General features: G+C 49.0%; 3 protein-coding genes across 3 annotated transcripts in view; 1 reads left to right on the plus strand and 2 right to left on the minus strand.

Moving 5' to 3' along the window:
• The window catches only part of Pmar_PMAR013124 (hypothetical protein), a gene marked incomplete at both ends in the record, with an annotated part of 5932 nt that extends 1351 nt beyond the window's left edge, over positions 1 to 4581 (minus strand). The window contains 15 exons of the mRNA XM_002776350.1: positions 1796 to 2114; positions 2156 to 2215; positions 2262 to 2432; positions 2480 to 2597; positions 2643 to 2713; positions 2757 to 2889; positions 3123 to 3273; positions 3331 to 3536; positions 3584 to 3696; positions 3747 to 3817; positions 3867 to 3964; positions 4013 to 4101; positions 4148 to 4292; positions 4335 to 4405; positions 4455 to 4581. Coding sequence (XP_002776396.1) covers positions 1796 to 2114; positions 2156 to 2215; positions 2262 to 2432; positions 2480 to 2597; positions 2643 to 2713; positions 2757 to 2889; positions 3123 to 3273; positions 3331 to 3536; positions 3584 to 3696; positions 3747 to 3817; positions 3867 to 3964; positions 4013 to 4101; positions 4148 to 4292; positions 4335 to 4405; positions 4455 to 4581 — 1943 coding nt within the window. The remainder of the gene's footprint in view (positions 1 to 1795; positions 2115 to 2155; positions 2216 to 2261; positions 2433 to 2479; positions 2598 to 2642; positions 2714 to 2756; positions 2890 to 3122; positions 3274 to 3330; positions 3537 to 3583; positions 3697 to 3746; positions 3818 to 3866; positions 3965 to 4012; positions 4102 to 4147; positions 4293 to 4334; positions 4406 to 4454) is intronic.
• Positions 4582 to 4954: 373 nt separating this feature from the next.
• Pmar_PMAR013125 (XPA-binding protein, putative) lies at positions 4955 to 7021 on the minus strand. Its single transcript, XM_002776351.1, has 11 exons — positions 6902 to 7021; positions 6726 to 6853; positions 6580 to 6676; positions 6379 to 6531; positions 6261 to 6335; positions 6150 to 6214; positions 6015 to 6096; positions 5656 to 5728; positions 5536 to 5609; positions 5336 to 5487; positions 4955 to 5116 (listed from the first exon to the last, which is right to left on the minus strand). Exons 1-11 carry the CDS (start codon positions 7006 to 7008, stop codon positions 4974 to 4976), a joined length of 1149 nt encoding a protein of 382 aa, XP_002776397.1. The 5' UTR covers positions 7009 to 7021; the 3' UTR covers positions 4955 to 4973.
• Positions 7022 to 8139: 1118 nt separating this feature from the next.
• Pmar_PMAR013126 (hypothetical protein) lies at positions 8140 to 9006 on the plus strand. The gene is made up of 6 exons (XM_002776352.1): positions 8140 to 8285; positions 8335 to 8449; positions 8497 to 8600; positions 8647 to 8716; positions 8795 to 8899; positions 8946 to 9006. The coding sequence occupies exons 1-6, from the start codon at positions 8158 to 8160 to the stop codon at positions 8970 to 8972; spliced, it is 549 nt and encodes a 182-aa protein (XP_002776398.1). The 5' UTR covers positions 8140 to 8157; the 3' UTR covers positions 8973 to 9006.
• The last annotated feature ends 2166 nt before the right edge of the window (positions 9007 to 11172 follow it).

An 11172-nucleotide genomic window follows, 5' to 3' on the forward strand; every position in this document is an offset into this window, starting at 1 on the left:
GAGGGTATACCCTGGCTAAGCCAGGGTATTACCCTGTAACCGAACCATATAGCCCTGTCCGATGGAGATCCGCACTAATCCCGTTGGAGGCGTTGGCTTCGTGTGGTTGGACGTCCCAACCCTCTGCACGCTGTTCTAATCAAACAGAGTCGGGTCTCCCCAACCGATCCCATCTGAAGCCGCTCGCGATAGCAGTAGATAGCAGGTGCGAGATGGAGTTTCCATTGGAGACTATCATCGAGACTATCATGAAAACTATTATCGAGACTATCATCGAGACGACCATGAAGACTATCATGAAGACTATCATCGAGACTATCAAGACTGTCACTTCTATTATTATTATTATCGAGACTTATTCTCGATAATAGTAATAGTATGTCACTTATTATAATAATATTACTAAGAGACTTAGTCTCTTAGTAATGATAGTCTATCACTCTTGTCAAAATTATCAAGACAGTCTTGACAAGACTAGCTGAATGATCATAATAACGACTCCGAACTGCAAAACGATGTAACACTTTCGGAAAGAACATCTCGTAGTTGGGAAATCATCATCACTGTGTCTCCTCTAGCAATATGCTGGTACCATCTTTCTTGTGCGAGTCATGAGCATCGTCTAACAAGCTCTAGCAATATGCTGGTACCATCTTCCTTGTGCGAGACATGAGCATCGTCTAACAAACCGATGAATCGGCTCGTGCTCTTTATGAATCATAGACTTTGATGAACCTTAGGCGGTAGCACGCACAAGCTGGTCGGTGGCATCTTTATCGGGACGGAAAGCCACAGCACCTGCAACACGAGATGGAATTCTTCGGAATAAACATTACCCTACCAAAGATCCATATGAAAGCGTAAGGCTTCCTGGAATAAGACGTGGTTACGGCGGTATTTCGGTGGATACACAGTTTCGACCTAACGTGATAATTATGCCGATTACTAGCGCAGAATAGCAAAGCTGACGACAAGGCTTCATGATGAAAGTTTCATCGGGATATCATTGATTACCATTGACCATTGAGAACCATGATAGACACGAATAGCTGCTTGCGCGATTCGAAGACGCCATTAATGAGGGCTGCACCGTCTTGGTAATTTACCAATGGTAAATGCACCTGAGAGTAACGCGTTTCAAAGGGAACACAAGACTGTAATGTACAAAACAGAATTACCACCTGCAAAGCTTGGTTTGAGCGATAAAGGTCATCGTTTCCAACTCGAAGAGTATTGAATTGATCAATGCCGTTTATTAATGCAATACTTTTCGTACAACAGCATGAGTCAGCCTCGGCCTGTATGCTGAAAGTGATACTAGCTCTGCCGAAAAAGAGGATTGTGAAGTGTATGATACTGAGATAAACAATTCCACTCACCTGAACGATGATCGATGGATAGCCGTTGACCTCTATAAAGCTCTTAACCACTACCACCTTCACAGTAAGGACCTTTCGCAGCAGGCCAAGCGCCTACCACCGGTTGATCACGCACTCCGATGTCCACGGTATCTGGGATGCCGAGGATGGGTGTCACTAGGAATCCATTAGGCCTATGGGTCTCGGCCTTCTATGAGGTAGGGGAAGCAATAGACGGGCCTAGTAGGTCCAGTAGCCGAGTATATGGTAACTGCACCGGACCGAGGATATCGAGACAGGGGAGCATTCGCGATAAGCAATCATGAGGTCGTAGGTCCTGACCACGGAAGGGCTCCTCGAAATTCCAGCTAGAGCTCCCACCACAACAAGAAGAACATCTGTTTGCTCAGAAACACAACTCATGTCAGTGTGCCGACCTCGTGACGGTATCATCATCCCCCTCAGCCTTATCGATGCTGTCTATCGTAACCTCAGCCCCTTCCTCCTCGCTGCCGCCGCCGGTCTGGGCCTCTGCTGGTAGACAACCTCCAACGGGCCCCTCCTTCAGGCGCACTAGTATTTGCATGACTCTAATGCGGTTGGGCCGTGATGAGGTCGACTCGCCATGGTCACTGCCATCCTCGCTCGCATGGTCCACAACCTCCTTCTCTGGAGTAGCTGTAGCGTCGGCTTCTACTACGATGGTGCGCAGCCGACAGACCAGATGGCCTAGTGAGCGGCCTTCCTCGCCGTCGACTGAGAAGCGCATATCAGTAAAGCAAACTCTGTAGTCCTACAGTGTGCTCCAGCTAGGGCAATGGCATCAGCCATCTTGGCAATAGTCACCGCACTAGAACCTGACCAAAACCATCCTGGCCAGGGTCAATGCTGGGGACCTCCCACCTTGCAGAAGTGCAACGCCCTCCTCCTTGAGCCTATGGGAAACGAAACCAGCCAAACTGCTCGGTTGGGTCTTGGCACCGACTCTGATGGGCTCTTTGGGTATCAACACATTATGAGCAGCTTCCTCCTCGGGTTTTATTGCAGCTATCCACAGCTCTCTACTACGGCCACCTAGATAGTAGCGTTACGCGTTCCACCATGAATGATCGAAGACTAACCGAACGCCCCTTCACTGTCCGCGGGTGCTCCCGTAACGACCACATCGATGGGCCGGTCTCTAATGCGGCTGGCATGAGCTATCGACTTGAGGACCGTAGACACTGGTGTTATGCCGTGCTGAATGAGTAATAGCAGGCTGGTCGAGCACTAGAGAGGCCTCACCCCCTGCATGACTAGAAGGTCTCCTGGGTAGTGTAGGAAGCTCCATACGGAATCCCCGAGCTCTCGAACATCTAATGCAAACGAGAGAGGGCCAGGGACGTTTTGTTACCTTACCTATGTCGTTGGAAACGCGAAATCTATTTTCAGCCTCCTGCAAAACGCGACTAGCAGGCACACGGCTGAAGGACGCCGCCTGCAGGATCCTCCCCAGTCCTGGTACACGCAAAGTAGGCCGAAGAGACAGCATCTACCAAGGGCACTACTAACTTCAGTGAGATCATAGGACGTCCGAACTGATTGAAAACCCAAATACAATGTGTCCAGAAGATAATGCTACTTTGTCGCCTCTGAAACAGGTACTACTACAGAACGAAGCATGATGCCCTAGGCAAGTCGGGCTCTATTGAGATATGTCCATCAACAAACAGTAACGAGTCATTCGAGGTAAAAAATAATTAGCGAGGGGAACTAGGCATCTACATCAGGCACTTTCGAATGATTTCTACTCGCTTTAGCGCCCTCGGCAATATCGTGAATTTTCCGGGTGACAAGTTTTTCACTGTCACCAAAGAAAAACTTCTCCAACTCCATGTGGCTTCTATAGCTAGCTTTGTCATCAAGACGGAGGTTCCTGAAATCATCAATAATATCGCCACGGTCGAGGTTGTTGTCACTGCATCGGACTCACCCTGCAGCCGCTACTGCGTGTCTGGTCTTCTCAGCATACGCACCCACAGAGGAGTTGGGATCGGGGGTGACCTTAGGTAGCCAGTGGAGGGTACAGGTCAGAGACAACCATGGTGGAAGAGCCAGGACCAAGAATGCATGCGGGATAATGCCCAAGCAGGTGAAGCTGAGATTAAGGTTGGAATACTCTATGTACAGCGGTTGTACCTGTCATTGGAGTAGTAGTAATGACAGTAGGGAGCAGCTTAGCTCACCGGCAACATGCTATGAAAGGCACCATCATGATAATGCATCAGGGAGGTACCATTAGAGGTAGTTCCTTCGGGAAATACACACAATTGATAACGAGACCTGCCCTCCATAACACCTGACCGACAAAAACCACTTCGACCGAGGCCTGCTATGCCTGAGACTTACGAGTTTGCTTGTCACCAATAGCAGCCATCACTCGTTCCCTCTCTTTGGGATCCTTAGCTCTACTCACGTACCTGACCATGGGTACATGACTTCTTGACAGGCTGGTGGCCATCCTCCTACACGCTGCCTAATGAGGTGCATATATCGCCCGAGACGGGGTATTTTGCTACGGCCTTCTTGGCGACGAATGCCACTGGAACTCTACGAGAGAGCATGATCTACGAAAGGAAAACGGCAATACGCCTAGCGGAGCGAAGCAGTCTTACTAGTATATCGAAATATGATACATGATTAGAAACAATGGTAGGGACCTCGTTGGCTGGAAGCCTCGTGCCCTCCTCTCTCACAGTGATACCTACGGACGCGAGATGGGAGGAGATAATCTTGGGCTGAGGATGCACCCGTTATCTTGACCAGCGCGGCACAGCAGTAGCTGAGCAGCTTGAGGAAAATTCGGGTAGGGAGGGTATAGAGACCGATAAGGGCAACCACGTGGATGAAAATAACGGCAATGAACTTGAGAGGTACCACAGTTACAGCTAGGATCTGACACAAGCCGCGATGACTATAGGACTATGGGAGACCTACCATTATTGACACGAAATTAGACCGGAGAGATTTAGGTCTAATGAAGGCTTTCCAATCGCTAGGAACTTCACCTAAATGTGACCATAGATTTCAAAGGAATTTGCCGAGGGCGTGGTATACCAAAGCTGTGGATGATCCTCTCAGTGCTGCACTTCTTAGCATCAGCATAACCCCTAGCAACAGCATATACACAGAGAGCTGTAGTGAGGAGGTATACAGCCAGGAAAAGTATGGTAGGCCATGACATACTACTAGATGCTTTTAAATTACAAGGGCTCAACTTGAAAGGCGACGATCTGACTCAACTATTTCATAGGGAAGGTAAAGCCGATTTGGAGGAAGTGTGGTATGGCCACACAACATCACTAGCATGCCCATTGCCGGAACATGCCACACTAGGAGAAATTCAAGTACTACTTGACAGAGGCAATACTAGATACATCGTAGTAGTCACTATATATAGTGGTGAATGCATCCACTGGCTACTACCGTCACCACGGGCGACTCCCAAAACAAACTGATGTCGCCCTAGAGCTCATTACATCTACCACCCTACCGCAAGCATTGATAGTAACCATGTAACACAATCCCTGAGCCCAGAAACAAGGAACGGTTTGTTAAGTACGTTGGACAGAGCATTTATTTGCGCATCCTCTTGGCCTCATCTTCCTCCGCTATCCCCTTTGCAGTAGCCCTCTCCGGATTGGCATGCTGAGCCAACATCTCACGGAACTTGGCCAGATCCTCAGCGTCTTCCTCTTCATCGACCTCCTCCCCAGCACCTACCAATAGAATACACATGACTTCGCCTGATGACATTAGGATTACATCTCATCATAACACAACGGTTCGACGAGATAACGAGTCAGGTCCTGCTATGTTCACACTACTCAATTTCAACTTTATCCAGTCACCATTCCGACGACCCATTAGTGTTAAAGTGTTTTTATTGCTAGTATGTGATAATGTCCGACTACTGATGCCTTGCAGAGGTATGTTACCCTCGCCCGCCACAGTGGGCGCCTTCTGCTGCTGCTGTTGCTGCTTCCTCTTAGCATCCTGATTGTCTAATACCTTCAACTGTTGCTTGGCCAGCTCCACACGGTGTTTATGGATAGCCGCTTTACGTGCCTCTAGATAAGGGACATACGACCTGATCCGAAAGGAGAAGATGCTCAACTATAGTGCCGCTCTGGCCTACTCCTCGTATTCCTCTGCTGCTGCGATGATCTGTGCTTCACAATCTCCCATGCCTATACCAGTGAGGGATGACACCTGGGTAGATGTACATGAATTTGAGACACGCCTAGAGGTGGCCTACCGAAGCGTGAGCGAGATTCTCATAAAACTCGCTGATGTTGATGGCCATACTCCTCATTAAAGAGCTCATGTATCTGTCGGGGAAAGGAGATTACTAGGGAAAGAAGAAAGAAGAAAAACCACCGACTACTCTACAGATAGTACATACTACTACTACCACTACTACTTCGGCCTCAGCTGTTGCTAGTCTTACCATGAGCAATACTACTACGGTCTCTACTGTAGCTAATCCTCCCATGAGCAGTACTACTACCATTACTACTACGGCCTCTACTGTAGCTCGTCCACCCATGAGCACTACTACTACTACTACCACTACTACGCCTCTACTGTAGCTAATCCTCCCATGAGTAATACTACCCGCCACCATGATCAGGGCCATTCTGTTCATCATTCCGTACAGCATCAATATACGACTCCCAATCGGACATCCATCTCGTGCCTGCATACGACTCAATACCTCTCCTCTGCTATTCCAACCATCCCTATCACTACAGCTATCAGACGGGTGCACATCGCATTTATTGAAGACGGCGACTGTAGGTAGCTTAGTCTTGTACCTAGCAGTAGAGTCTTCCAGCCAACCCCATGCTATGCCTCCCCTACATTATACTAGTCACATACAGCATATTACTCATGAAGGTAGTAGGAGAGGTACAACGTACTGTATCCAATACGAACCTAATACCACTATGCAGGGCACCATGAACGATAGTAGCATTACAAGGTAACAGTAGGATAGGCCATGGCGAGGGAGTCGAGGATGATAGTGCCACTAGCAGACCAGTTGAAGACCTCTATTTGACCAGGTGTGTCTACTATGACGTAGTCGAGCTCCGGTGCTCGCTGGTCAATCAACCCCATCGCTTGGTCGAACCTAAAAAGGTTTATGTAGCGGACGAGTGAAGGGCGATAGAGGCACTACCGTGTTGCGAACAGATTTAAACTGGTCATGATAGCGCCGTTGGGGCCGAGGCCGAAATGCTTCATAACATCCTTGTACTTGACAGTGTCTCTAATATCTGATGAAGAAACGATAAGTATCATCTTAGGTTAACGATGCTGGCGTACCGATATTGGTAGGATACGGTACGTTGCGTACGGCTGGGTCCAAGTTGACTGAATATACCCTCTTTTTCTGGGCTGTTAAGTGAAGGTATAGGCGATGGACGAAAGTGCTTTTGCCAGCGCCGGCCATGCTGAAGATATGACCACTATGTCCTACCACTCCTTCGCCACATCACTACCCAATGACGACTATCACTGTCGGCTTGTGGCCGTTGGACTCCTTCTCGATACCGTCCATAGGTTGGGCTGATGATGATGACGATGCTGATGATGTGTTATCAGCCATAATGGTATTTACTATAATGAGAGGGCCCGATACTAGTCGCACGCTCACACAAACTATAACTAGTCTATCCTAATAGGAAGTAGTTGCTCTCATATTCATTGATATGATTCCCGTAATATCAATATCCATGTCGTAGTGACAGCACCTTAACGAGATGAGGCGTCACTGGGCAAAGTGGGGTGTCTTGGTGAGACTTTAAGATTCCCGCCTGAGCCTGGGTGATACATAGAAAATACGGGATCGCATTTCCATGTCTGTTAGGATAATATAAGGGAGTAGTTGAAGCATTGAGGATCTTGTGAATATCGATTAGAAATCCATGCGCTTTTCTCGCGATTCTTTTCTGTGCAGTCCGTAGTCAGCACCACGAGCTGACACATTTTGGTCTTCCGGAGATCAGGAGCCTGCCTTAGCTCGCTCCAGTCGTGGGCATACCCGCAATCGGAACCGTGCTTGCATTGGCCTCGCAAGACAAATGTGCGACCGTACTGACAAACTATGGATATGCTTCCTCGATGACCTGTGGTACACCACAAGTAGTAGAGGAGAGCGTGTACTCGATATTATCCAAAGGTAACATTTAAGGGGTTCCGTTGTTGTCATCGAGGAACCATATCCATATGCACGGATCAGATTATGGCAACGGATGGTATTTCAGGTTCGTGATGATATTTTATCAATTCTTAAACGTAACGTCGCCGGTGATGAGAGTAATCGTCGACGCCGGCAGCGGCTGTCACAGGTAGCATGGCAGCGGCGGAATATGTTGTTTTCGGATGATCATGATGACGTGGAAGCTGAACAGGTGCCGGTTTGGGAGGTTACACAGGGAAGAAAGTTGAATATGAAGGAGTTAACCTCTGGTCCCACATTCACAGAAAGGAATGTATACGTGCTCAAATATGTTCATACCATTCCAATCGGAACTTCTTTCAGACGCTGCCGTGTGGCTTTCCTCTATCGGATTCAGTTTAGTAGAGTCCTCAAGAAATCGTACAGATGTCAACTCATATATCGTCTGCTGTAGTATAAGTATTACAACTCATATCACAGCAGCCATGGGCCACAGTCATTTCTTCATACAGTGTCGAGTGGACTTGTGTTGTGGTGGTGGTAATAAGGCACAATGCTCTTCAGCTTGCTCACGTTATGCAGATCAAGAGGACTAACAGAGTGAAGAGAGCCGCTCGAGCTAAGGGGAGGCGGAAGGGAAAGACGCCTAAGAATCTACTCTACCAGAACCCCAAGGCCATCAAGGACGACACCTTCAAAGAGAAGTAGTACTACGGGGTTGCCTTGATGGGGTAGAAATGTGCTTGAATTCAGGTTTGATAAGCGTAAAACTTACCTGCAAAATATGAACAGTTGCAACTTGAAGGATATGTATTACGACAAACTGCCGGAGGTTATTCCTCAGAAGGCTGAGTGGACGCTCCCGAAGGTCTGGTGCTCGGGGAGCGGGGGTGTTGGTGGAAATGATCTCTTCAGGTTAACGAGGAGGAGTTGAATGTGTGTAAGAAATTGGCTGAAAAGTACGGAAAGGAGGTCCCTACTGCTGCTGATGAGGAGGAGCAGGAAGAGCTTCAGAATGAGTATTGTCGAGAGTATCAGTACTTGTACTCGATGGTGCTCCTTTAGGTTCTTCTCCCGTATGGCTCGCGATAAGCTCAACGTATACCAGTGGACTTGGGGGCAGCTGCGGAAAAAGGTATTAAAGGGGACGGTTGGAGTCTGTGGGGGACGAGGCCTGTCTGTTCTGTCGCTACTTCGCTTTTATTGTTGTCAGTTCAACCTGGCCTTGGAGGGTCGAGTTCACGTCTGCCATACAGACTGCCAGTGTGCTTTGGCCAAGCAGAGTAGTAATGTGAAGAAATACCAAGGCGTGCGGGTTGTAGGCACTATTGCATGTTGAAGAGGAAGGTCAGAGGTGCTCTCAGATACATCGTCGTCTCAAGGTCCACTGAACGTCCTTTGTATACTGCCAAACGTTGTTTCTCGGCCACATACGGAGTTGAGTATAAGTGGAGTCATCTAGGAGGGATTAAAGTCTTGGGTTGAACGTATGGCCACTCATGATCGTCGGAAGAGTCCTCGGTCAACTGCTCGAGGGAAGGAGGATAAAGGGCGGCAGTTGAGTGGGAGGGAGGTTGATTGGGGAGTGATGCAGGAGAAGGATTGGGACTGTGTATGGGAGGCGTCTACGCTTGCGGAGGACAAGTACTGGGCGGGGCTCAACTCGCGGTGTTATAGACGTGGAATTGTCTTGAAGACGAGATAGGGTTACCTCTTATTAATCTCCTTCCGATGGTCCCTATCTGTTGTGCTGTTCATCTCTGCTCGCCTGGTTGAGTTTGTCCTTCCTCAGCCCTGTGATCGAGTCCCCTTTGGATTTCCTACCACCTCGTTGCCGCTCCAATGATCGACCAGCCCTAGAAGATGTGTTGAGAGTGTTGGACTCTATAGTGGTGGGTGAAATGACCTTAACGGGATCCCAACTTTTGTACTGTCATCAGAGTCCTGTGGATTTTAATAATCTGGTGGACTCCTTTCGTGAGGGTATGGGGGAGAAGGCTGACGAGGGGCCACAGTCTGTCGCTGAGGATCATGAACACAGACGAGTAAAACCTCGGTTGGGCCGGAATACTGTACCGCGTGTGAAGCCGGGAGGTGCCGGGGGCCTTAGAGGACATATCAAAGCCAAGCCCAAGGCATCGTCGACCCCTCTATTAGCGAGGCTGCTGAGAGGCCCTGGGAGGTGAACGTGATTGTTGAATTAACGACGCCGTGTGGATGACGTAGTGTGCAAGGTTGTGAGGTGAAGCACCGTTGCTGATGATACTGCTCATACCATCTTATGGACACTTACTGGTCTGTCCTATTCGACTTGTGTTATGTCCGAATGTTTCTCCTCAGCTCATTACATCCTCCTCCACAATGTATCCGACCGCCGTGTAGGTTTGGGTGTTATTTTATTGTATGGTCTCCTGCCCGACGCTCAAGGCTGGACCCGGCGCAGTGTTATTGTCTTAAGGGTAGTGTGTAGAGCTGACGAGCACATGAGGATCTCGGTTGCTGTTACTGTTGCCGCTGCGTTAGCTGCTGTTAGAATGACCATTACTGCCTCCCTTAGGCACCATTCGCTATCGTACCATCTGTGCTTCTTCCATTGTTGTAGAGGTACAGGGAGGCGCTCCGGGTGCTATACTCTTGGTCAATTTCGGAATATATATTCTCTTCCCTCAGCTGAGCTCAAGAATTTTCTCGCGAATTATAGAAGTTCAGCCGATAGTAAGTTGCCATAGTTTTTTCAGCGTCTCCGTTTTGTCGCCAACACATGTACTTGGCCATGTACATATTCTCCCGCACTGCTGTCGATGGCAGCAGCATAGGTCTGCTTCTCTGGCTCGACGACTTCGCTGGGCTGTTCAACCTCCCTTTCCCCTTCCTATCTGATCGTGTTGAGTCCGAGGGGGTTGCTGATAATGGATGATGGGAATTTGGTTCCAGTCTTTTCAATGGCAAGCCTCGAGAGCCGACCAAGTCCCCGGCTCACGGCCCGAGAAAAGGCGGATGAGCATCACCACCATCATCATCATCATCGACGGCGGCGGCAGCCCTTGCTCCAGTGCAACATAGAAGAGGATAAGCTAAGCTGGAACCAACTGCGCATGGATGACTGGGAGGGGGTCTGGAAAGCATCAAAGCTCGCTAAGTAATATCAAGGCTCTTCGAGACGATCGAAGTGGCTGTGAGTGCAGTTAACAAGCGCCTCTCTTGGACTTGCTGTCAAAGTCTTTAGCATGGGGGCATGCTTGTTCATGGTCCTTGCGACGCTCACACTGTGCCTTTCAGTACTATAGCCAAGTCCCCATTAGACTTCCTACCATCTCATAGCTCAGCTGGAGAACATCGCTCCGCCCTGCAGGCTGCGTTGGGCGTGCTCGACGCTATAGCGGTAGGTGAGGCATGGTCGCGAGGTTCGATTACTTTCTGCATGCTCAGACTCCTGCAGACTTGAACCGCCTGGTAGAGTCCTTCCGTAAGGGGACCAGAGACTCACCTTACAAGAGGCGCGACCAGCTCGCGTTGATGAAGGACCAACACAACCGATTTGTCGATTAGAAAAGTGGGGGTGTTGCGGGAAGCGCAGTGGGAGGAGCAGTG

This window comes from Perkinsus marinus, assembly GCF_000006405.1.
Source record: "Perkinsus marinus ATCC 50983 genomic scaffold scf_1104296953744, whole genome shotgun sequence".
NCBI lineage: Eukaryota > Perkinsozoa > Perkinsida > Perkinsidae > Perkinsus > Perkinsus marinus.

What these genes read in the sequence shown, in the direction of transcription:
- Pmar_PMAR013125 (XM_002776351.1), bottom strand. Translation starts at nt 7,008, where the DNA reads ATGGCTGATAACACATCATCAGCATCGTCATCATCATCAGCCCAACCT. An exon ending in CTGTATGTGACTAGTATAAT is followed by an intron (nt 6,215 to 6,260) that starts GTAGGGGAGGCA and finishes CTCTACTGCTAG; the next exon opens with GTACAAGACTAAGCTACCTA. An exon ending in AGAATCTCGCTCACGCTTCG is followed by an intron (nt 5,610 to 5,655) that starts GTAGGCCACCTC and finishes ACATCTACCCAG; the next exon opens with GTGTCATCCCTCACTGGTAT.
- Pmar_PMAR013126 (XM_002776352.1), top strand. Translation starts at nt 8,158, where the DNA reads ATGCAGATCAAGAGGACTAACAGAGTGAAGAGAGCCGCTCGAGCTAAG. An exon ending in GGGGGCAGCTGCGGAAAAAG is followed by an intron (nt 8,717 to 8,794) that starts GTATTAAAGGGG and finishes TATTGTTGTCAG; the next exon opens with TTCAACCTGGCCTTGGAGGG. An exon ending in AATACCAAGGCGTGCGGGTT is followed by an intron (nt 8,900 to 8,945) that starts GTAGGCACTATT and finishes AGGTGCTCTCAG; the next exon opens with ATACATCGTCGTCTCAAGGT.